The sequence below is a fragment of the Capronia coronata genome, assembly GCF_000585585.1.
Source record: "Capronia coronata CBS 617.96 chromosome Unknown acBCG-supercont1.4, whole genome shotgun sequence".
NCBI lineage: Eukaryota > Fungi > Ascomycota > Eurotiomycetes > Chaetothyriales > Herpotrichiellaceae > Capronia > Capronia coronata.
The window spans coordinates 1626025-1650263 of NW_006912896.1; the positions used below are offsets into that span (position 1 = coordinate 1626025).

Sequence of the window (24239 nt, forward strand, 5' to 3'; positions counted from 1 at the left end):
GGGCCATCTGAGGCCAATAATGATATCAAATCGACATGAACTTCTCAGTTGCGAGATCATAGATATCGAGCAACGATTTCCATCGGGCGTCATCAGCATCATCGGCCAAGGAACATCCTGCTTTGTTGGCCTGGTTGACCACCAAACTGTTCTCAAGTACCCCTTATTTCCAGATAACAGGTTCAGAATCGAGGTCGAGCAGAAGTCATTGGAACATGTTGGTCCACACCCACGAGTGGTCGAGTCGGCAGGCTTGACCGAGGATGGACTCTTACTTCGGTACGCTCAAAACGGCACCTTGCACAACTACATCTCTCAACAAAGCAAACTCAGTACCACGCAGCTCCTCAGGTTTTGCATCCAAATTGCAGAGGGCCTGATGCATCTTCACAGCAGATCCGTTTATTATGGGGCTCTACGACCAGGAAACATTCTACTCGACGAGAATCTTGATATCAAATTGGCAGACATTCAAGGTGTACTCATTTCCAACGGTAAAGTCGTGCTGGACGGATTGGCTCGAGAGAGCTCGATGTATTACATGCCACGAGACGGAGACCGCATGGACACAACAACCGATCTGTTCGCTTTCGGGTCAACGGTGCATTTTATCATGACTGGGCAAGAGGTTTTTCCAGATCTAGTACCAACAGCATATGGAGACGACGAAGAATATGAAAATGAAATCTATCGTCGTTTCACAGACAAAGAGTTACCCGATGTTTCTCATCCCTGTGCCACAGTTACTCAACGGTGTTGGCGGGGAATGTATGATTCTGCCGAGCAGCTATTGATGGATCTGGAGGCGCTGATAAAACGGCTCGACGCAGGGACCTCTGTCAGTGTCATGTAATATGTGACCAAGGCGTGGCTTAGTAACCCTCAACGCCTGTGGTGTTGCCTTGCAATGTCCCCTAGGTAGGTGCACAATATCAAGATATATTGAATGAAGTTCAGTAGTACTAGCACCAGATAGCGAAGTTGAAGATAATAAACCAAGATCGAGTCCGTCGCCAGAGATATCGATTATAGCAGATGAACTCCCTGGATCCACTATCCGTTTTCGTCCAGCTGGAGACGCCACACACGGCAGATGAAGTATCGTGGCTTGATTTGGAGGCGCCGGATATCGGGACCGAAGTCAATATATAAGCGTCATGCGTGCAAGATATTGCTTCTTCTCCGCAAGTACAACTCCCCACCAGCCATTGTCCAGCAGTGACACTGACGATGACAGTGCAGGAACAAGGATGAGGGGTCATGGCGGCGACATGGTACATCCGAGTGCGAGCCTGCTTCCAAGTTTTCGAGCACCTGCTGTCATGCTGTGAGGTACTTTAAGAAGAAGCTAGGTCTGGTGCCGGGAATTCAAGCTGGACGATCTCGAGCCTTCAGTCGACCAACTGAAACCACTCAGCAAAGACAGCCTAGAAGGGTTTCAACAACAGATACGCTTGAAGAACCCCTAGTGCATCCTACATTACTACCAATGGCTACCGCTGCCTCGTCACTCCATGCGGCGTCAGGGAATGGCCGCTTCAACGATGAAGCCTCGTCGTGGGACAGTAACCCCTTCGTCCACGAAGCCAGCAATGAAGCATTGAAAGCAATAGTCTCCAGATTCCCAGCTCTGAGGAACCCTCCGGCACCCGACAAAGCTCTGGACGTGCTCGAGGTCGGCTGTGGCACCGGTCTACTATCTTTCATGCTGGCACCGTATGCGAGACGACTGGTGGCGGTTGACGCTGCTCCTGGGATGATCGAAGTGCTCAAGACGAAACTGCAAAGCCGCGATGCGGCCCAGAACATTCTGCCGGTGGCTGTCTCGCTAGAAAATCCTGAGGACAAGCATTTACCTCCAGCTGATGAGACCAAGCCTGACGGACCACGACTGAAGTTCGGCCTCATCACCTCACATCTGGTTCTACATCATATTCCCGATCTCAGAGCGGTGCTCACCACCATGCTGGGTTGCCTCAAACACGGAGGCAGTGTGGCCCTGACCGACTTTGAGGACTACGGTCTCGAAGCCAGTAGATTCCACGCAAAGGCCAAGATGGATGGCGTGCAGAGACACGGGACGAACGCGGACGGCATTGAAAGGTTGATGAGCGAAGTCGGCTTTGTCAATGTTCGCGTGGAGCGAGCTTGGAGTATGGACAAGGTTGTGGAGAAGTATGAAGGAGAATTTGGTGATGCTCCCAAGGGTCCTCGACAGTCTGATCAGGGCGAGGTCAAAAGCTTCCCCTTTCTGCTGTGTACGGGGGAGAAGAAGTATTGTCTTTGAATGGACGGATATTGAGTTGATCGGTCAGGGGATCTGTTGTGTTCTACTGGCCACGACTGTTTGCTTCGAGACTGCCCAAGGACCAAGAGTTACCTAATAGTAATGCACAACGAGTTTCACGAATCCCGTTTTCTTGCCTGTTGGAACTTGGAACGCACCTCGGATCTGATATCTGGGGATTTCTGGGCATAGACTGCAGAACGGCAGAAGTGGATGGGTTACAGGCAGAAAAACCATGCCCTGTTATGTGGCCAGAGGTTCTGGACACGGCCGTGGCAGCAGTTGCCCTGAGCCTTCTGATCTAGTTGCTTTCGGTTGCTGTGCACGGGCAAGACTTGTCACCTAGGCTGTGGATAAGGTGGGTAGTCATCAGCCAGGCTACGTCCTAATCAAGATGGCGCCATTCTCGCAGTCTTCTCTGCCGTCTCAGGCCTTGTCTCGCCAAAGACTGCCATCTTCCTCGCAACAAGTATACGACCACCTCGTCCGAGACGCTTTCTGACTTCTGTATAAAGATATAAAAAAAAGCGATGCCGAGGCTGCAAATCAAACCGACCCAACACTGTGATTGGTCCGAGCGCAGCCTTCGGAGCGGAACTACTTTAATCCGTCGCAGTCTGATTGGACATTACCTCTTCTCCACTTTCAGCCTCGAATCTGGCCTCCCCATGCAACTGTCAACTGTCAACTGTCAACTGTTTCTCTTTCGCTTTACTTATCCGGTTCCGCCATCTTCCCTACTACAGATCGCCGTAGACATCTGTTTTGACGCGGAATTACAGGATCTTCTCTGTTCTATGCATCTCAGCTCTTCTACACTTACCGAATCTGGACGGAGTAGTAGTTCTGCCTTGTCCTCCCCGTCCCCATCATCATAAGTACATCATGCCACGTCCTCCGTCCTGGCCCTGTCACTTGGCGTCCGAGCGGACTGATCTGTGCGGTGTCACTACCATGGGCTTTGCGACCTCCAGCTCCGCTGAACGACACATTGCTATAGCCACGCGCAAAGACCAGGTGAGCTTGACTCTAGTGATCGCCCGTCCAATCCGATCCGACATGCAGCACCTGGTGCGATTGTTTGGGCCCTGTTGTTGAAGAGTTGTGTTTTTGCCTGTTCGAGAGTGAGTCGCTGACTACCTACGCTTACTACGTTCTGTGTGCATGTACACCCTTCTACAGACCCAGAATTCAAGTCCGAGTATCTTGATCGGAGTTGGATTCTTCTCGTGTTCGTCTCTCTCTTCTGCAGGTCAGAGCCGAGACCCTCTCTCGTCCCTTTCAATATAGTTGAACTTTCGCCATTCGCTCTTACGCGGGACCACTCTCTTCGCGCCGTTACTTGGGAGGATTCTGTTTTGTTCTCGTCATTCCCTCTGTCGCTTACTATACAACACTCATTACGAAACGAGCAATGTCAACCGGATGGCGGCTTTCTCATCTGCCTCCGCGACGGCAATTGCCCTAGCCGCACTGTCTGGATGTTGTGTACTGGGCCGGTTGTTGACTCGCATCGCCTTTGTGCATCATGTCGGACCGGAGGATTGTCTAATTGTGCTTGCCTGGGCGGCCGCGGTGGCATTGGCGGCGGTCACGCAACAACGTACGTCCATAGCCGGACCTCATCAGGTGAACCCCCTTACTGATTGTTCGCGCCAGAGAACCACACCGTCTCCACGACTGGACAGTCCGATGAGGAGCAAGTCCGTCTGATCAGTCTGTTAAGACAACTCTGGTCGACGAATATCACTTACAACCTGGCCGTCCTGTTGCTCAAGGACTCTTTACTGTTCCAGTACCTTCGTTTCTCGATCGATGTTGGCTACCGTCGCGCGTGCTGGGCTTTGGGCTCCATCATTACGGGTTACGGACTATCCGCTTTACTCGTCGGGATCTTCTCATGCCAACCCGTTGCCTACAGTTGGAACAGCAATATCCACGGAGGCAAATGTGTCGACTTCCTTGCATTTTGGCTATTCAACGCCTCATTCAATTCTGCCACCGACATCATTGTCTGTGTGTTACCGATTCCGGTGCTGAAAGCGTTGCAACTGCCTAGACATCAACTGGGGATTCTGGCTGGTGTATTCCTTCTTGGAGCTTTGTAAGTCCACGACAACCGTGTCGGAGCGCTCTCCCTAGATGCCTTGATGGCAATTTTTCGATGCTGGTGTGTGTTGTCACGGAAGAGAACTTTACTAATTAGCTCAACATCCAGTGTTTGCGTGGCATCCATCATTCGCATATTTGCCGTCTACCGAGCGACAGCTCACAACCACACTGATCCGGCCATCGCCATCTGGTCGGCCGTGGAGGTCAACATTGGAATCATCTGCGCCTGTCTACCGTCTCTCCGTCATCCAATCACACAATACTGGCCACGGATCCAGGCCCGACATTACCGGCGGACACCTCACGAATCTTTACCAGACACGGATGCCAGCATCAACTTGACCAGACTGAAGTACTCCGGACCGGTCGTGAAATGTTTAGAGAGAAACTTGTCACGAAGCAGCAGCCTTCAAAGCAAAGGAGAGAGCACATCTTCGTCTCAACCAACACTAAGCGGTGACATGGATGCTACTGCTACTGCTACTGCGTTTGCTTTGGACGATTCGACACCTTACAGCGCAACTGCGGGCCCCAGTGGCCCAGCATCAAATGACAATTCCTACTCGCAACATTCGGAGGCTGCTGACCCCTGGAAATCAAGTTGGCCGATGATATCGACCGTCACGGAAATCAACGTGTCAGAAGATGACGGCGAGTCTGGCCAAGAAGACGGCACGACAGAACATATCAACCCCTTACCTCTCCCTGCCGTCCCTCTACCAGGCGCACGACCATTAGGTCCGCGTCCGCCGGCTCTACAAAAGCAACCGAACTCTTCTGGCCCTCCTCCAGCCGTGGCGCCGCCACCACCTGTGGTGTTGAGGAGCCACAAGCTAAGCAAATCCAAAGGCTTGGGCTCGTCGCGCCCCGTGTTCCCTATGGCATGTATTCCCGAATCCAGCGGCACCAGTACCCCTGATATCGTGGGTGAGGGTGAAGAAGTAGATGGGGACCAACATCACGACGGCGGGCACGAGGATAACCCAAACGACAGGGACCAAGCAGACCACGACCGGCATCAGCATGGTGAGGACGACCATGACCACATCCATGACCATGAGTATCAACACGATACCAATAACCAGAGCCACTACCCCTCTCGAAGATACAGCCATCGGCTCACCGATGAACCGACAATTGTCATTCCTCCTCAACATTCAATCTCCCAGTCATATCCATACACTCATCCTCAATCGCCAGGATCGCCGAGTTCAACCTATACCAGCACCTCCATCACGACCGTCAGCAGTCACAACACCAACAGTGTCACGCCATGGGCCACGACGGATTGGGCAAAAGGCTCAGCGACCCGCGCCAGCAAGACATACAGCTACGAAATCCTCGGCGGGCCACGAGCTCTGGAAGCGTCGTCGTTGTGGGCTTCTTCGCAACCTTCCGCCGCGGGATCAATAGCAACGATAGCATCACATTCGACGAGCGCGAAGTCTCCTTCGTTCTCGACATCAACGCCGACCGCCATTCCAGTGGCAGCGGCAATGACGACGACAACGCCGATATCAACGCCAATAAAGTCGACACCGACACCAACGTCGCCGCTGGCAAAGGTGATGTCGAGAACAAAGTCAAGAACGAAATCGAAATCATCACCGACCAGTGAAACGACAGCATCCGCCGCAGTAACTCTCGACTACACCCACGACAAAGACATCGACACCGGAAATAAAAACGATATCGAAAATGAATACCGCAATGTCAATGTCATGCCATACGCGAACCATGGCTACGCTCCAGCTTCGCCCGTTCGACCAGGCTCAAATCAGCCCCAGACCCAGACCCAGAATCAGACTCAGACTCAAACACAAACACCATCCCCCTATTCGAGATTCGGCCCAAGACCTACCTACCCTCATACTCAGACCCAGACTCCGACCCAGACACCGGCCAAGACTCATACTCCGACTCATACTCCCATGCCCAAATCCAAATCCAAATCTGGTCCGGGGACACCACACGTCTCCAGACCGGCTCTCGCCCAAACCAGTCCCGGCGCCGGTCTAGGCGTGAACCTGAACCTGGCCCTGAAGCTTGGTCCATTCCAACCCAAACCCTCCAATCAATACCCTCACATGAGCCCACTTAGAGGTGCAGGTGTAGGTGCGGATATGGGTATGGGTATGAGTTTAGGTACGGATACAAGCCCGGACAGCTGCTATTCAGAGTCAGACACATATCCACAATCAGACGCGAGCTTAGCGAACTCGAACTCGAAAGCCAATGTCCAAATGACGGACAAGTACGCGCGCGAACAGATGCGCCGGGAACAAGAACGTGCCCGGCGAAAACGGCGCGAACGCGAACGGGAACTGGAGAGGATGCAGGAGCGGGAGATGCAGAGGACGAAACGGGAGCGTGACTGGGACAGCGGCGAGAGGCCTTTGGGACCGAGAGAGATGAGATGAGATGAGATGATGGTGGTTAGTGGAAGAAGATTTATGGCACATATTTATTTCTTTGGTATTTTGTATATATACTGTACTGGACTGGACTGTAGATATGTCTAATGTTAGATACCCCCTATATTTATACTACTAGTACCTTACTTGGATATTTCATCTGCTATTGATTACTAGTAGTCAGTATTTCAGGTACCTTTACACTTCGTAGCTGCACAAACACATGGATACCTCATCTATTATATCGTGCTTTTTTGGAACGTGCCTGATCTTTGATACATTTTGCCCATGAGTTATGGTGATCCGAAGGTACCCAACATACCCAAGGTCACCACTAGACCGATTGTACTACAATGGATGTATCTTGACTGTTGTGTGTCATAGATACTCACGATGATAGCTTAATTCCGACGTTAATATTGGATTCGTGTTGAGTTGAGTGCTCTCATTCACTTCTCGTTTGGAGGAAACCTTGACGTTTGGGTTTGTTCATTTCCTATGCATATGCCTACATTCGAGACTGGATCGTTCTTGGACCATCTTCCTTGCCTTCGGCGGTTGAAGAACACACTCTCTGCAGTCAGGAAATGAGGCTTGGTTTGTTTCGTTACATGTCATTTCCAGTTGATAGACACCAGTCCTTGATGGAGAGGCTACCTGATTGTCCTCACTAGCTTACGATTCCATCATAACCATATTTCCCGGGGCCTGAGACCAAAAGAAAGAACAGATGCTGAAATTCCTTATGCGGCCACCGCGAGCCCAACAGGATACCATTTCGGCTCCTGTCACGCCTCGTGGCCCTGGCCCTCCATGCTAGTTACCTTCTAGACCAACAGCTCGCCCTTCGATGTCGCCATGACTGCTGCCGAATCTACGGCTTCGACCTCAGATTAGTCTCCTAGTGTTGGAGCGAGCAACTGTCATTGAGGCGTAGCCCTCAATGCAAGGTGCCAGCTTGTCGCTCAGATGATGCTCTACACGTCCAATAGAGCGGCTTTCTCATCAATTGCTGCAGTCTCAGTATCAACCTTAACATCAGCGCTGACGCTCTGAGGGCCCTTGGCCATTTGTTTCTTGATCATGCGCTTCTCCATCTTGAACTGCACTAGTGTTCCGAACAGAATACCCAAGTTGATCTGAACAGGCACGACAATGATGGCATATTCCAATGTCTTGACGTGCGCTAGGTCCATATCTGCAAGGATCTGGAAGGCCCCGTATCCGAAAGAAGTGGAAATAAGGATACCAAGAAGCAAGAACAAGCGCACCATCCAGTTCTCGCGAGTATTCTTGGGGAGTTTCCTGGATCCAATGGTGCGGCGATCAACGTAGATCAAGGTCTGGATGGTGTAGTAGGCGTAGGTTGCGAGGCTGATGCCAATGCTTGCAGGGAGGAGGACCATATTGATCTTTTGGAGAATGACGACAAAGGTCTCGGCTCGACCAGGGTTCTCGGAATCAGAGGAGGTCGCAGGAACCCACCACTGGAGTATCAGTTAGCTTAGTTGAGGACTTGCTGAGGTATATAGGGAGTTGGTGTGCTGGGCTGGGACTCGGGGCCTAACTTACGCTGAAGAGTGGCACGAAGATAATCATGAAGAGGCAGACATAGAGCCAGCTGACGAAGTATCCAACGCTGTATGCAATCTGTACAGGTATCAAATGTTAGTCTGTATTTTGATGAACTCCATCTCACCAAACCAGTATGATACGAAACCGCCAGGTTTCAATATCTCGGCTTTGAGGCCTTGTATCTTGCACACTTTCGGGGAGTGTATATCGGCAACTCTTTCATGGAGAACATACCCCGTAATCTTCAGGTCCAGGAGCGGGATATCCCTGACGGCCAGCATAGACGATCTGAACCGGACCGACACGAATGGCTTCAATCAAGGCCATCAACAGCACAATGCTGCGGACCTGTTTCCTCATCATGCGGAGGTTCTGTCTACGGATTTGCTGCCAGGATTCGACATTGGGAGTAGAGGAAGGAGATGGGAGGGTGTCATTGTTGTCTGCTGCGGCTGCTGCTGCGTTGCAGCGTCGGGACCAGCGGCACGGCATCGTTGTGATGGTACTGATACTGATGCTCGATTGACGGCGGTGAGAGTCGAGTTGCATGGAATTGAAAGGACGAAGAGGGACTGAATGCGGAGTGCACGCAGTATTGACGATGGAATGGATACTGCAAGGGATGAAGTAGTAGTAGTAGGTAGTGCTGGTCAGGCTGAGCAGCAGTATGAGGTAGTAGATGGTTGCCTGAACTGACGTAGCTACACTCGGCAGATAGATTGCTGTCACGTGCTTAAACCTCTGTCACGTGCATGCCCTTATCTTGAGTCAGCCTCGCGAAAGCAGACCCGCGAATCATGTACAATTTCACACTTCAGCCTCGCCGTCACAAGACGTTACTCAGGACGTGCCATATCCTTTCATACTGGAATTCCACTCAAAGCTATGCAAATACTGTCCCTTTCTCGACTCCTATTTACTCCAAGAACACCGGGATCCCATACATAACAGGTGCCGCCCCATTCAAGTACCTCAACAAGCACTCATCTCTCGCTTCCGCCACAGCCTGATCCAAAGACACAACACCGCGCGTCTGACCACTTCTCTTCTCCCTTTCAGTCTTTCCTTGGCCCGTTTTGCTTGGAGCTTTCCCTTTTGACTCTGTAGCCGAGACACCACTTGCCCTCTCGTCTGCCTCTATCAGACCCCACTCATTCATAAGCTTCATGGCAAACCGGTCGATGTCACGATCAGTCACATCCCACAAGTTGCCCACCACGGCAGGACTGCCACCGTTGAGATAATTCCAGGGCATCCCATACGGCTCGTACACGCCACACTCCGTCAACTTAGCACTGCTGCAGCCCATCAGCAGGGTGACTGCGCACTTGTCCATCTTGCGGATTTTGCAGCCTCGAATGTACTGCGCGCCTCCGCCGTGGCCGAAATAGAGCATCAGCGAGCGGTCATGCAAGGCTTCTTCAAACTCCTTCTCTTGTGGTGCTCGTTTGGTAATGGCCTTGAATTGGGATAGTTGTGTTTCGAAGACCGTCCCAAAGAGGTCTTGCGTCGACATCAGGTCAGAGGAGGGGTTGAGAATATACGTCCCTTCAGTGGCAGGGATCACATAGCCGTCACGCCGGTTGGATTGCTGGTGAATGGCCTGCAATCTTTCCCAAACCGCACCTAGGGACGGCATTCTCGAGGCCGATCTGCCCCTCAAGCATGATAGCGATTCCCAGGGGAAGACCTGCAGTTCCTTGTCCACAACCAAAATGACATGAGAGCTTGGCTTTGTCCTCGTTGCTTTGGATTGCTCATCATGGTATGCGTGCAATGCATCCAAGACTTCGACTACCATGGCGTCGAAGTCGATTTCGTCGTATGCATTACGCTCGCCGTTGAATTGAAGAATGTCAACCACAAAGTATAGCAGATCTGTGATGGCATCCTCTAGCTCGGCTTCTTGGGGATGCCGAAGAGTCAGAAAAAGCTCGAGTACATGGCTGTGAAGCTCGACTTTCACATCCGCTTTCGACGATTTCCGGCGAGAGGGCAGATGTCTGTCCAAGGTCATTGAAAAGCTTTGCCCGAACTTCTTAAGTGCGATCTCATCGGTGCTAACAGCGGAAAGAAGTCCACGGAAGCCTCCAAACCAGATGTTCTCGATATTTTCCAAGAGAGTGGCCAGGTGTTGATCCAAAGCCTTCCGCTCATCATACCAAGCTCTTCTTAGAGACTTATCAGTCGAGCAGCCTCTGGGGTCGTGGGCGCTTGAGTTGGCCTTCGCAATGATATCCTGGAGCTCTGCCTTTGCACTTTCGAAATCAAGATCTTCAATCTCCATGTCCGAGCCGTCTGGCCTGGTCAGTGGTATTCGGACTATGAAAGGGGACCTGCCCGTGTTGATGCGCGAAACAAGCAATTCGCTCCTGTCTTCGTTCAAGCCCAGGCAGACTATTGACCAAGAGGGAGGAAGTAGATCCAAATCTATGCTCGAATGGCCATCGTCTTGAACAACTTGTTCCGCTGACAAGCGTGGCCAAGATTGGATCTCGTTGGACTCAGCTGTGGCATGCTCGCTCAGAGTAATGAGCCGTTCTCGGTTTCGTGCCAAATCCATCGGACTCAACTTGTCGAGCACTAGCTCCAAGGATGAGGTCACGAATGGATGCCCCAAAGCCGTTGACAGCAGACTGATCTCAGCCAGAGTCTTGTGGATCGAGTGGACTATGTCCGAGGAGATCTGGCTTTGCGGGCAATCTTTCACCGCCGCCAATATGTTATAAGCCTGCAACAGGAGTGTTTTGCCGTCTTTGGTGATGGATTCATCCGCCCGCTTCTGACTCTGTTTCTTGCTCGTTCCAGTGGGTTTACTTGCTTTCACTGGTATAGGTCGTCCCTGCACAAAGGATACTCTGCCACTCTTCCTTGCAGATTTATATCTCACGGGAAGCGCCATTGCTGTCTCTGCGAGTACATTGTTGTCTGCATCCTCTGAGAATAGCTTTAATGCTGTTTGCACGAGTCTGAGAGCATCTATCATTGACTTTCGTGCATTCAGGTGGTCAGTGTCAACTGTAGAATTATAATCGATCGCATCGTTGTTGTCACGGGGGCATTTGAACCATCGCAGCTTAGCTTCAAGGAAATGGATGCTTTCCTTCACCCTCTGAAGCTCCATGGTCGCCGGCGAAGATCCAGTATCTGCTTCTTTTGGCTTTGCGGGCGCTGCCGTCGATTTGGCCCTCGACTTGACGGTCGGTTTCCTTGCAGGGGCTTTCGCCATGGTCCTGGAGGTCCTCTTTGGTCCATTGTCGACATCAGTAGTCTTCGAACGGACGGCGTCACGGTTCAACAGCCCTTGAGCTTCCACGAAGCATCGGTCGGCCGACGACAGGTCGCCAAGAAGGAGATGAGTGTCGGCTTGGTTAACGCAAATAAGAGCTTGGTTTAGTTGTGTTGTGTACTCATGCGGTTGTGCTGACAGACACGTCAGACCCTTCTGAGCCTTCGCTATCTGACCAGCACGTGCATGCAGGAGAGAAATGTCACTGAGGAGTTTCGGTTCAAGAGATGACCGACCAGCTTTTCTGGCTACTCTGAGAGCTTCTTCATAGAACCACACGGCTGACTGATAGAGGCCGCAATGCGCATTCAGGGCAGCTAGGTGACTGAACACCGAGCAGTACAGCGTTATTTGGGATTGAAATGCGATTGCCTTGGCTTTCAACTGAGGGCATTCCCGGGAGAGGTTGAGCTTTGATACGCCTACTGTGAGGCTTTCGATGTCTTCATCGGCGGAAACCATCTGCGTCGTTACGTTGTCAGACTGCAACGCCTTTTCGATCGATAGCCAAAGGACTCCGGCGATTTTGGCGGCTTGTCGTCCACAAATAGTGGCCTCCGGCAGCTGCCCTCGACGGAAAGCCAATCTCGACGCTAAATTGGCAGCCATACATAGAGTATTCTGTTGCTTTAACCGGGATCTGCTGGAGGATGGCCCTTCTGTCCCGTGCTGACTATCCCATGCACGTCCTGCACGATCTAGCCAATTGATGCACTGTTCGACATTGCCGATGTCAAGATAATGCTCCGAGTAGGCCAAGGCAAGCTCCACCTCCAGATGCCCATGGGGTTCTTCGGAAAGCAGCATCTGCTCGGCTTTCACGAAGGCCTTGCCGGCGGAATGAATGTTTTCAACAGAATGATAGGCCTTGCCCAATTGGATGAGGATGCTGATTCTTGACAACCCAGTAGACTCGGTTGCAAGCCCTGCGGTATGATAGAGGGTTTCCAATGCATCGATGGCGGTCTCGGGACTGTCAAACGCCCCAGCATAATCAACACTGAGCTGTAATGTGAAGATAGCACACTCAATATCTCCAAGCCTCTGTTCCGCATCCTCGAGGGTCCTGCATGGTCGAAGTATGTCAGAAATCTGTTTGACAGTTCTCTCCAGAGCAGGTTTGGTGATGCGGCCGGTTAGAAATCCATACTGAAGCGCAAACAACGAGCGCGACGCAGGCTCGAAGGCGTGAACGAGGGCATTTCCATCAACTTTGTCGGCTGGGCCCAGCATCAAGCAACCTTTGGTGATCTCGGCCAAGAAAGTAGAAGCCGACACCTTCTTCCTTAGCGCGGAGTGAAGCAGCGTGTTGGCGAATTTCAACCTGTAGACACAATATTGAGGCTGGTCTATTAGGTTGAAAACGAACTCCACCTGTGCCTTCCAAAATGACAGTTGATGGTCTGTCATGTCCTTCTCGGTCATCGCGTATATCTGCTTCTCGAGTAGCGCAGCGCGGTGTATCGGGGGAAGTGATAGGTCGTCGTAGAAAATCTCATGGCTGCTAGAGGCCGAAGACATATCGAGCGAGAGTCGAGTATGCATAATGAGATTCCTACCTAAGGATTTGCAACTCGAAACAGGTCTGGACCATGCCGAGTGGAAATGTCCAGTTAACAGAAGCTCAACGACTTCGTTGAGAGTGCCATCTCTGACATTATAATCGAGTGCTTTCTGGAGCCTTGACCTGGCCGTTGCATGATCTCCCACTTCCATATAGCATGCGGCGAGCCTTTCGTACTTCAGGCTCACGTAGGCGGACTTCTGATCCACCATCGGCAGTTGCAGAAGTCCTTTGACTGAGAGTTCCAGCAATGGTGCTTGTTCGGTTGGCGGCTTTCGTTGTTGCACCAGCTTGAGGTACCGGACCCAGTAGATGTTTGAGAGCCGTACATTCAACTGAATAACGGCCGCCCGAATTGTACTGGTGGAAAGCAATTCAGAGACATCTGTGAGAAGAAAATCGATGACAGCAGAGCATGAGCGAAGAGCATCACACGATGCCCCCGCCAATTCTGGCGTTTGTGTCACCGCACACTTCTCTGTCATTAACACGGCCTCGATATTCTTGACTAACGTGGTCAGAAATGCCTCCGGCTTTCTGTTGCCTGGTTCGGACCCTAGGTTCAAGAGTGCCGCCTGGATCTGCTGGCAGAGAACGCCCGATGAGACGTACGCTAAGTTGACGATTGCCGTTTGTAATCTCTTTGTGGTTTCATTCTCTCCTCTGCCTGCTTCTTTTCTTTCGATTGACATCATGGCCGCCAGGGCCTCCTTACGGAGATAGGCAGTGTAGAGAAGAATTCTTTGCAGGTTTGCTGCCGAGAGTGTCGGCATTGTGGCGAATGACTTCGTTGTACGTTCGACTGCACTGAAGGTGGCATCTAAGTCTTGCGCAAGCAGCCTCAACCGACATACGGTGGAATAGCAGGACAGTATCAGTGATGTGACAGTGTCTGCAATTCCGATTTGGTCCTCCATAATAAGCAGCATCTCAGACTCAGGTGGAAGGCTTTGAGTCAGCTGGACCAACGTCTCGAGTAAAGCCTGGGGGATAGGATCACGGCAGCCAGCGAGGCTTAGAAGCCTTTGAAACAATCTCAAGTGCCGAATGACTGATGCTAAAGGTAGTGGCGCGCTGGTTGTGGTCGTAAACAACCTTTTGATTGCAACGTCGAAGTGTCGCCAGACCTCTGCGTCCGGCTCCGGGGAATGACCTAAGCGTGTCCATGATTCAAACTTGAGTCGCAGCGCCAGACAGAACAAGTCGAAGAGCACATTCGGAGCCCCCACTTGGCTGATTGATTTCAGTCCGAGCGAGTACAGCTTGGACAGAGCCAGCGAGACTGTTCGCAGTTGCAGACCAGCTTGCTCAGAATTATGCAGTCCTTTTTGTAAGCCTTGCACACTCATCCAAGCCGGACCCCCAATAGTCTCTAGTTGCAGTGCGAGGAGTAGTTCTTTGGTTATCGCTTTCGGTCCCATGAGGAGGACCAGCCGAAGTCCTTGACTTTGCATCGAGGTTGCGAAGCCAAAGGTAGAAGCATCATCTGCAGCATCTGGCCGAGCCAACAAGTGGTGGGCGATGTTCGTCTCCTGTGTCGAAGTACCGACTTTCACCGTCTTCTTTCCCAGGTGCCGTTGGTGTATTTCGGCAAGCTGACGTTGTGCTTCAGCCACAAGATTGAGTGTAATCGTCCTGTCCAACAATATCAATGCAGCATTCTCCAGCCCTTGTTCATTTGCGCGGGGTTGTGCCTGATCTTTTCCGTCAATCTCCTGAAGATAATGCAGTGCGCAATGTGACACATCGGCCACTATTCGCCAATCAGGCGTTTCACTCTGCGCCGTGGCCGCTGCCGCCTTTTTAGCAGGTCCGCCATTCTTTTTGCTTTCCCTGTTAGGTGATCGTTCGTGAAGGGCTAGTTGGACGTTGGGTGGTCGCAGCGGCGTGGTACCAATGATCCGGGATTTGGAGGCAGCTTGTTCGGTTTTAGCAGCCTGGCCAAGTTGTTTTAGAGTAGAATTGAAGACTTCGGTGGCAATCTTGCGCCGGTCTGCTGAAGATAGTCGTGGACTTCTCTCGCCAGAGCTTTCGTGGATGTGAACTTTGGGTTGGGTATTACGACAGCGTTTGGGAGCACTCTGCGCAGGGGCCCGGGCTCTTGTCGGTCTGTTAGGAGCTTCTTTCGTCGCGGTGCGCACAGGGGTGTGTTTCTCAGAGGTGTCGAGCCCAAGGATTGCGCGTAGAAACTTGAGCGTATGTAATGATGGCGCAGGCAGATTTAGTTCGGCGCGGATATTGTCCACCGTCGACGGCGGAGAACAATCCTTCGTGGCTATCATGGTCAAAGAAAGATGTTCAGATACGCATGTCGTGGTCTAATAGCTGCTTAGGCCTTATTTGACCTTGGTGTAGGTCATTGTGCCTATGATGGCTTGAACACATACATTGATAAGCGCGTCATTCCAGATTCGGCCATAAAATAAACACGGAAATGTTCCCGAGGGAAACCCCACTCCAACAAGGCTGAGGTTCAGCCTTGTCTTAGCAAGTGATTAGCCGGAACTAACAAAAGCGGCATGATGCACTTTACTAGATAAAGCTAGAGATGACTGCCATGGACAAGGCGGCGTCTCTTGTTGCAACCTTTGGCTATTCCTGCACTGCGATTTTCCTTGCTTGTGTTAAGAAAATGAGTTGCTGTCGCAAAAGTGCCTGCATTTGCTGACAGCCTCTTTTGCTGCTGTGCTGATGATTCTCAGACTGTGCTGATTCATCGCATCTGTACACCATGAACCCCTCTCAGTCATACCGTATACTCCATGCGTCAGCTCCTCGAAATGCCGCCCTCAGAGCATGGAATTTCCAAGCCTCTACGAGACCGCATATTTTGCGACGACATGAGCACAACGGCTCGCAGTCGAGCCATCTTCCTCGAATCATGCAACCCTCGATTTGGCATTCAGTTATACCTAAAAGCATTCGCAGTAGATTCTCTACCCCGGACCCGTCGAAAAAGAAAAAGCCATCAAATCCGGCGACCTATTTCGTATGGATTTACCTTTTGATCGGTTCTCAAGCTATCCGTATTATGGGGCTCAAGAATGACTTCGCCAATTATACGCGACAAGCGGACTTGAAACTCGAAAAGCTGAGAGAGGTGGTTCAAAAACTGCAACGAGGCGAAGATGTGGATGTGGGAAAAGTACTTGGGACAGGGGACGAAATCCAAGAGCAAGAGTGGGAAGAAGCACTGCGGCAATTACAGGAAGAGGATAGAATATGGCAGACTAATGCAAGGAAACGCCGGGAAGAGAAGGAACGAATGGTTCAAGAGCAGCAAGATGCTGATCCTGTTAACACTTCAGTCGACAAAACGAATGGCACTGCAGCATCCACGCCTAAACAATATACACCCCCGAGTCCAGGGTTTTACTGAGTGTTGAATGCCACTCTATCAAGCTCCAGCGCCGTCAAGGTGCTATGCTAGCATGCTGCAATCTGTCATAATTGCCAGTCCACCAGAGATTCGCCAGTTGCCCGATCCGCGTATTGGGGGAGCGAAGTTGCTGGTCGCGACAGAATGCCAATGAGGCGGATCACCGCCGCAAGCACCATTACCTTTGTTATGGATTGGCATGGATTCACATGGAGGACCGCATCGAGCTTGCATCGGAAGGACCTGTTTTCACGGCAAATGCATACGGAAGCCCCTGTCCAACCCGCGTACACCCTCCTTCTTCCCAATGCCGCACCTCTGCCAATCTGCGGCCTTGCCATAGGATATGCGGAGGTCCCCAGCAGGTGATACAGGTTCCTTGAGCACGGAACAGCACGGACTGTCACTCATCAATGGCCCGTGGTAAGACCGTTGCTATTGCAGGAGAAACTCCAGCTCAATTGCTATATCCTTCGGGCCATAATCTGCCGTCCAAATCCCTCATCCTTCCTTTGATCTGCGGCATCATGCAGACGACGTGGCGAGTGGCCACTGCTCCAGTTCTTTGGACAGATCCAATAGTCGATCAACAGCAAACACGTTACGGTTTGACAGCGATGGAGTCTATCTTCTGCTGTATAGATCGTGCGTTTTCCACCAATCCTTCCGTGCCCTCTTATCGCTGTTCTGGGAGCCACAGCCAGAGAATACTTGGCCGGCAAGGGCGTGTTCGAGACCTAGCAACGCCTCACTTAATGCATTCGTAGCTGGACGAAATGCAGCCATATAAATACACGTCGTCCTTTATGAGAAGAGCTGGGTATCCAGTCATATCCTCGTGTCCGCGAGAACATGAAGAGCGCAGGAGAACCCTCCTGTTCTTAGGAATGCTACTGAATGTCCTGTGCCGTCAACCAATCTGAAATCTGTTGTGAGCGAGAGACTTCTTGATTGCGCCGTAGCTTGTTGTGGTGGCCCCACCCACGTACCTTCCTTTTGCACGCGTGGTCGTGGTCATGGAATGCCTTCCGGCCGAGAAATGGACGTAGAGACAGAGAGCTTCTGCGTCATGTGGTGAACACTATTGCCCTTACATCATGGCGTGCGGGTCGGTCATTTGTTGAAGATGGTGGCTTCGGCCAAATTGGGCGAGGCTACCAGATTGCCCGAAAAGGAATCTCGCCTAATTTGGGCGAGGCTGTGGGGACTCGGTGGGTCCCGTCCCTCGACGTCGCTTTGCTGGATGAGAGAGAGTCTCGACCAAATTGAGCGACGTTGGTCAGCATCAAGGACCGCTCTCCTCTATTCCATTAGACATAGCCAACATGGCGTTCGAAAGATCTCCACATCGTCGTAGGGGTCTCTGCCCTGCGCGTGGACAATTAATAATGCTTCGGTCGAACCGAACAAAGGACTCGGACAAGCCGCCTCGACACAGCGTCTATAAAGGCAACCCGTCTCAGGTGAGCAATGAGCATGGCTATCATCTGAATTTTACTCTATCATCACAGAGTCATTGCAAGCTTAGCTCATCCGTTCTCCCTCTCTTTCTTTTTGGATCAACGTGATCCCTACATAACCATGTCTTCAGAGAATGTCGAGGTCTTCCTGGCCAGCGTGCCTGAGAACGAGATCATCCCCGACAAGACCTTCGCCCAGAGAACTGTGCCAGTCCCGTCGGCCTCCAACCTCAAGGAAGGGCAACTTCTCGTCGAAACGCTCTATGTTTCCCTCGATCCGATTCTGCGCAAATGGCTCACCGCACCCAACCCGGCTATGAACATGAAGATCGGCGACCGGATGCTCAGTCCGACGCTCGCTCGAGTATTGGCTTCTCGTTTCTCAACCTATGAAGTCGGCGACTTGGTCAATTCGTGGACCGGCTGGGTCAATTATGCCATTGTCGACGCCGATCAGGTTCAAAAGGCGCCTCTGCCGGAGGGCGCCAAGGTCAGCGATGCGCTCGGCCTGCTGGGCCTCACGGGTCTGTCGGCGTACGTGGGTATGTTGCGCATTGGTCGGCCGAAGAAGGGAGAGACCGTCGTGGTCAGCGCCGCGGCTGGCGCGGTGGGAAATGTTGCTGCTCAAATTGCCAAAATCCAGGGCGCCAGGGTCGTGGGTATCGCTGGGGGAGCAGAGAAGTGTCGCTTTCTCGTGGAAGAGTTGGGCTTCGATGCTGCCGTGGACTACAAAGCGGCGGATTTCGAGGAGAAGTTCGCCGAGGCCGTCGGAGCCGGTATTGATGTCTACTTCGATAATGGTACGTGTTGAGCTCTCCTCTCCTGCCGGAAATGGTGTTGGAAAAGCATCGAAGTCAGGACACGCCCTGAAACTGACTTTACCTTCCCATCTCCAGTTGGCGGAAAGATCCTACAGATGGCTCTCGACAAGGCGAACAAGCTCTCCCGCATCGTCATCTGCGGCGCTGTGAGTATCTACAACAAGACGGATACCTACAGTGGCATCAAGGTACGCTGTCCCAATTTTTGCCCCAACCATCGTGCAAGAATCTACCAGGCAGTTCTTCCTTGCCTCACTAATCTTCATGCCCTCGATCCTTGGATATTTGTCCGAGTCATCCCAATCCCGTCTGATGCCACTGCCGCTGACTCAGCCACCGTTATCAGGACGCCTACCGTCTCGCCCTGCTCTCGATCACCGTGCAAGGCTTCAACGCCTTCGACTACCTTTCTGAGTTCCCCAACGCTCGTGGGGATATTCTGAAGTGGACACAAGAAGGCCAGCTGCAGCGCGCCGAGACAGTAGTCCGTGGAGGCCTGGAGAAGGCACCGGCTGCGTTGGCAGACCTGCTGAAGGGAAAGAACGTAGGTAAGATGGTCCTGGAAGTTAAGGCGCCATGAGTGGTAGATTGCCTTAGGCGCATCCCGGAAGAGGCCCAAGTATAGACAATTACTTGGTGTTAGCCTGACATAGGATGCAAGCTTGCAAATCGGACATGGGTTTTTGTTTAAAGATCTCGCTGCAATATCGTACTGCTTCGATCTATTCCACATCCTTGTCATGGTGTTGCTTCCTCTCCGTGAAAGTCTTCATATATTTCGCAGGCTCGGAACCTCCATCCTCGAACATACTCGCATACGCACCAATGCCTGCCTCTACTCCCTGGACGAGATCGCTCTCCTCCCACACCCTGACAAGCTTTTTCTGAGCTCTCATGGCTAGCGGACTGTAGGATGCCGTCGTGTTCACAACTTCGGAGACTTTATCTTCAAGCCTTTCCACATCCTCACAGACCGTATCGACCAATCCCCAGTTCTCCATATGATCAGCAGTGTAGACCTTCGCGAGGTACACCATTTCCTTGGTCTTCTGCCAGCCAACGATGTTGGCCAGCAGCCGCGCCTCAATCACTGACGGAACGCCGTACTTGGTTTCGGGCATGCTGAATGTCGAAAGGCGCGTTGCGTACCGGAAGTCGCACGCCGCGGCGAGTTCGAGGCTCCTCCAAAGCATAGGCCGTGGATCTGCGCGATTGTCACCACGGGAAGGTCACGCACTGCTTGACATGCATCGTGCAGTTGTGTTATGAATCGTTTGGCATCAGTGTGATTGCTCAACGCTGCCATTTCGTAGATGTCGGCGCCAGAACTGAAGGATGGCGTCTTGCCGGGAGACAAGGCACCCTTGGTCACCACGCAGCGTAGTGCAGGCTCTCGTGCGAGAGAACACAGTGTCGTTGCGACTTTTTCTATCACTTGACTGTTGAGGCTGTTGAGCCGTCTTGGGTTCGAAAGTGTGATGGTTGCGATTGTGCCTTGATCCTCGGTGGCTGATATTGATTTGATGGAGCACACAATGTCACCGTCGTTGCTGGTAGCGATATTGGTCTTGTGTTGTTGTTCTGATGCTGAAGAAGAGCTCCTTCGAAGACGCCCTACAGGAAGTAGCGAAGGGGATCGTTGAGAAATAGCTCTACAGATCAGTGAACTCCCCGTGGTGTGTGATCTCCTGCACCACGCTGATGTTGATTCAGGATATTTGTTGGTTAGACGAGGCAGACCCCCCTGGGGCTGGACTGCACAGTGCGTGGAGCGGGCCACTATTCGAAGACATGGTACGATAAAGGTAGATGCTGTCGCAACACCCTTTATATATGTCTTGCTCGATCTCGGGGTGGGGGCCATATCTTGTGCAAGATGCCGGACAGTATCTTGTCCGATATTGCTGGCAAGTGTGAAGGAGAACTCGGGAAATCCTGTCAATCATAGGAACATCCACCCATTCAATCAACCACGATTGATGGTTCGAGGGATGAGACGCTTCGCAGCGTCCAGCAACACTCTTGTGATGTTATAAGTCACAGAGTCTTTACCCCATCCTCAGGAAGCGGAGCAGACATGGGAGAGGGGATAGACCTTGGCTGCTCGTCGAAGCCTCATCATCAGGATCCATCGTTGCGTCTTATCAGGGTAAAGATGGCTACCGCTTGTCTGTTCAACCGTCTTGCAAGCAGTTCGAGAAGTGGCTCAAGTGATCATCTTGTGGTGTAAAACAACATACTCCCCATGCTTGTCCAGAGGAGCCTGCCAGGGCAAAGATGGACGATATCCATGGAGCCATATACTGGTATTTACAGACCAACATCTGTCATACGTCAGCCTCGTCGATCAATTCAACTCCTGATTTGCTTTGTCAGCTGTACAACCACATCCCAACAATCTCCGCCATCATCTTGCCATCTAATAGAAGTAAGTACACACGCATCAGTTCAAAAGCCGAATTTGTTTCCTGCTTGCTCCGAATTGGAGACTATAGGTTTATTCAACGGGCCTTGCCCGAGTTCAACAAAGTGGAGGATAACATGTACCGCTGTTCAATCTGCAATAAGCCATTCAATCAAGGTACGGTCTTCTCTTGCACAAGGTTGTCCATCTTCAAACAGCTAATAGTCAAAGAACTTGCATGTCGTCGACACCTTGAGTACTGCCGTCGGACACGAGACCGGCCGCGTACCCGTGCTCGACCCTGTATTGTCTGCAGCGCGGCCAGGGTCAAGTGTGATCGCCAGTCCCAATGTTCACGTTGTATGCGCAAAGGACTTGACTGTGTCTATCGTCCGGCCGGGAATCTGTCGACCGAGACGACCGACCCTCTGAGTGCCCTCACAGAAACCACACGATCAGCCTCTTTGGCGAGAGACGATAACCAATATGGAGTCTTCAGTCTTCCTCCCGCCCTCGACGTGCCAGAGTTGCAGACGCTGTGGGACATGTCGTTATCGCCATTCATGGCCACGGCCACTTCTCCTCCCTCATCATCAACAAAGTTTCTCCCAGATGTGACTGGCTTAAGATGGACTGTCCCTGAGAGCGACACGTCCCTCGTCACGCTTGGTGCAGCGACAGAGTCGGACAGCGTGACGCCTCTCTCCTTGCGCGATCTCACGAAAGAGCCCCAATTACCATGGGAAGGCTTCCTAGTATGTTTACCGATGGGCGATCCTGTCGCTCAACAGAATGCTACATTGATCATCCAGATGCTGCGGCCATATCCAAGCATGATGACGCGCAAGGACACTCTTCCGCCATTCATCCATCCATGCCTCGGGTCCAATAACTTGGGTCTACCCTTTCCCGAGCCCCTTGCAAACTGCGTGAGCATTGCGCGGATGTTTGCCTGGCGCACGCCGGAAACAAGAGATTTTGTCTGGAAGACCATTTGGGCAGAGCAACGCAGACTGGCAGATAAAGTAAGATGATATTGTTTTCCTCTACGTCTGCTTGATCGATGATGGGCTAATAAAGCACCTCCCTTACAGGCTACCACCTACTCTTCTGAGGAGCTGCTCGCATCCCTCCAAGCCTTTACCATGTATGTCATCATGCGTGTGATGGACTACAGCACGACACATGCGCAACAAGACAAGGAAACACTGTTATACTGCCACGTACGACCCCTGGAGTCCAATGATCTGGTGACTGATCAAATAGCTAACTGAGTAGCGTATATCCCACCGTCTTCTTGAATCTGTGGCTGGACAGTTTGCTATCTCTGAACAGGAACGACCGAATCGGTCCTGGAGAGACTGGGTGCTTGTGGAATCGGGAAGAAGGTACGACATCATTCCCTCCTGATCTTATGTGCTCTCTGCGTCTTGACTCTTGAGTAAGCGGATCCTGGGCTGATGATATCTACCAGATACCTGGCTGTGTGGTTTCTGCTTGACAGGGTGGTCTACATGAAAACTGGCATTCCATGCCATTTCACCGATGCTTACCTATCGCTTCCTTTACCATCTCCTCGGCCGCTGTGGGAGGCCACCTCAGCAGAAGTATGGAAGGCCGAATACGACTGTGCTTACCCGAGGCCGTGGTTGCCTCGTCTGCAGTCCTTTGGGGAACTCGTCGACGCCCAGCGTCGAATAAATAATGCTCAGGTTATACAAAGGTTGGATCTTTGGAATACAGAAGCTGATAAACTGGGAATGATGCTGACGCTGGCGACCGCCCTCGTCTAGCAGAGCTAGAAAACCTACAAGTATGATCTGAGAGCACGTTTCTGCTAGTGATAGACAATAATGACCCCCTTACTTAGCCTGATGTTTGGAACAGTACATTCTCGGCTGCTTGTTGGTTCTGACCCCACGAACGCTGAACAAAATTCAACCGGTTTTAGTGATTGTATAGATATATATCTTTGATCGTTGAGAACAGGGTGGCCTCCTGTGAACACCTTATCAACCACAACTGGGGGGACCGCCACCACCAACCGCATCCAGTGCAATCCCAGGACCCGTGACTCGTGACCCGTGACTCTTGTCTTTTCTGCACTCATATACCAAATTCCCGGATTTTTAGCCAAATTCAAATCAAAAACCCAACTTGATGGTCCTAATCCTGGCGTAGCGGTACTGCACGCCCATAGCAACTTCTAGCTAAGCCCAAGCAGAAGTTAGCGAGGAGCAGGATATCTTCGAGATGAAAGTTACCTGATAAAAACCAGCTCTCCAGGCCTAGGAAAAGGTCAGAGTAGTGAGTTTTCACAGGGGTTCGAATCGGGGTCAAAGACGATTCGGGCTTGAGTTTTTTGTCACTCGATTTTTCTTTTTGTCCGTGGTCGTGGAGGACGAGTTTGTGTGTGCGCGAGTGCATGTGACTCTGCAGTATGTTGTTGAGGGAGTGAAGTCGCGCTGGAGATGTTCAGCCTCGTAGTTGACTCGCCACATAGCCCATTGAAGTAGCCCATAGCCTCACTCAGCCTTTCTACAAACGCTCGTATGTGTTTGTGTTATCCTATTCAATCACCCCAGCCTAGAAGACTAGCATCCTTACCGACAAAGCTGAGCACTCTTCAAGCTAGTCAGAGAAGTCTTCGGTTCGTGTTCTTTGGTCAAGGTCTTTTGATGGAGATTGCGCCCGTATTTGCCAGTAGCCAGCACATCGTCAGAACCAGCGCATGATAGAAGGGGATGCAATATTGAGCCATGAGCTGGTCCACGACTTCCATAATGAACGTGATTTGCGAGCTTCATCATCTTTCCAATCCTCTGCCTTGGCCCGACCGAATAGTTGCGAGACTCTGCTTCAATATGTCCCGAGTTTACTTCCATCCAACCTACCTTCAGAGCTACGTAGGAGTATGGGATAAGGACAAGAGCA

At 51.7% G+C, this 24239-nt stretch overlaps 9 protein-coding genes across 9 annotated transcripts; 6 read left to right on the plus strand and 3 right to left on the minus strand.

Annotated features, from left to right (window-relative positions):
- Positions 1 to 19: 19 nt before the first annotated feature.
- Positions 20 to 853, plus strand: A1O1_05145 (serine/threonine protein kinase; the record flags this gene model as incomplete). The annotated part of the gene is made up of 1 exon (XM_007726031.1): positions 20 to 853. The coding sequence occupies one exon, from the start codon at positions 20 to 22 to the stop codon at positions 851 to 853; it is 834 nt and encodes a 277-aa protein (XP_007724221.1).
- A 636-nt stretch (positions 854 to 1489) lies between these two features.
- On the plus strand, positions 1490 to 2287 carry A1O1_05146 (uncharacterized protein; the record flags this gene model as incomplete). Its single annotated transcript, XM_007726032.1, has 1 exon — positions 1490 to 2287. One exon carries the CDS (start codon positions 1490 to 1492, stop codon positions 2285 to 2287), a length of 798 nt encoding a protein of 265 aa, XP_007724222.1.
- A 1425-nt stretch (positions 2288 to 3712) lies between these two features.
- Positions 3713 to 6819, plus strand: A1O1_05147 (uncharacterized protein; the record flags this gene model as incomplete). The annotated part of the gene is made up of 3 exons (XM_007726033.1): positions 3713 to 3890; positions 3947 to 4391; positions 4506 to 6819. 3 exons carry the CDS (start codon positions 3713 to 3715, stop codon positions 6817 to 6819), a joined length of 2937 nt encoding a protein of 978 aa, XP_007724223.1.
- Positions 6820 to 7790: 971 nt separating this feature from the next.
- Positions 7791 to 8880, minus strand: A1O1_05148 (uncharacterized protein; the record flags this gene model as incomplete). The annotated part of the gene is made up of 3 exons (XM_007726034.1): positions 7791 to 8300; positions 8386 to 8463; positions 8623 to 8880. 3 exons carry the CDS (start codon positions 8878 to 8880, stop codon positions 7791 to 7793), a joined length of 846 nt encoding a protein of 281 aa, XP_007724224.1.
- Positions 8881 to 9304: 424 nt separating this feature from the next.
- Positions 9305 to 15523, minus strand: A1O1_05149 (uncharacterized protein; the record flags this gene model as incomplete). The annotated part of the gene is made up of 1 exon (XM_007726035.1): positions 9305 to 15523. The coding sequence occupies one exon, from the start codon at positions 15521 to 15523 to the stop codon at positions 9305 to 9307; it is 6219 nt and encodes a 2072-aa protein (XP_007724225.1).
- A 449-nt stretch (positions 15524 to 15972) lies between these two features.
- On the plus strand, positions 15973 to 16620 carry A1O1_05150 (uncharacterized protein; the record flags this gene model as incomplete). The annotated part of the gene is made up of 1 exon (XM_007726036.1): positions 15973 to 16620. The coding sequence occupies one exon, from the start codon at positions 15973 to 15975 to the stop codon at positions 16618 to 16620; it is 648 nt and encodes a 215-aa protein (XP_007724226.1).
- Positions 16621 to 18201: 1581 nt separating this feature from the next.
- Positions 18202 to 19481, plus strand: A1O1_05151 (uncharacterized protein; the record flags this gene model as incomplete). Its single annotated transcript, XM_007726037.1, has 3 exons — positions 18202 to 18880; positions 18977 to 19089; positions 19248 to 19481. The coding sequence occupies 3 exons, from the start codon at positions 18202 to 18204 to the stop codon at positions 19479 to 19481; spliced, it is 1026 nt and encodes a 341-aa protein (XP_007724227.1).
- A 142-nt stretch (positions 19482 to 19623) lies between these two features.
- On the minus strand, positions 19624 to 20022 carry A1O1_05152 (uncharacterized protein; the record flags this gene model as incomplete). Its single annotated transcript, XM_007726038.1, has 1 exon — positions 19624 to 20022. The coding sequence occupies one exon, from the start codon at positions 20020 to 20022 to the stop codon at positions 19624 to 19626; it is 399 nt and encodes a 132-aa protein (XP_007724228.1).
- A 1645-nt stretch (positions 20023 to 21667) lies between these two features.
- On the plus strand, positions 21668 to 22579 carry A1O1_05153 (uncharacterized protein; the record flags this gene model as incomplete). The annotated part of the gene is made up of 2 exons (XM_007726039.1): positions 21668 to 22330; positions 22400 to 22579. The coding sequence occupies 2 exons, from the start codon at positions 21668 to 21670 to the stop codon at positions 22577 to 22579; spliced, it is 843 nt and encodes a 280-aa protein (XP_007724229.1).
- Positions 22580 to 24239: the final 1660 nt, after the last annotated feature.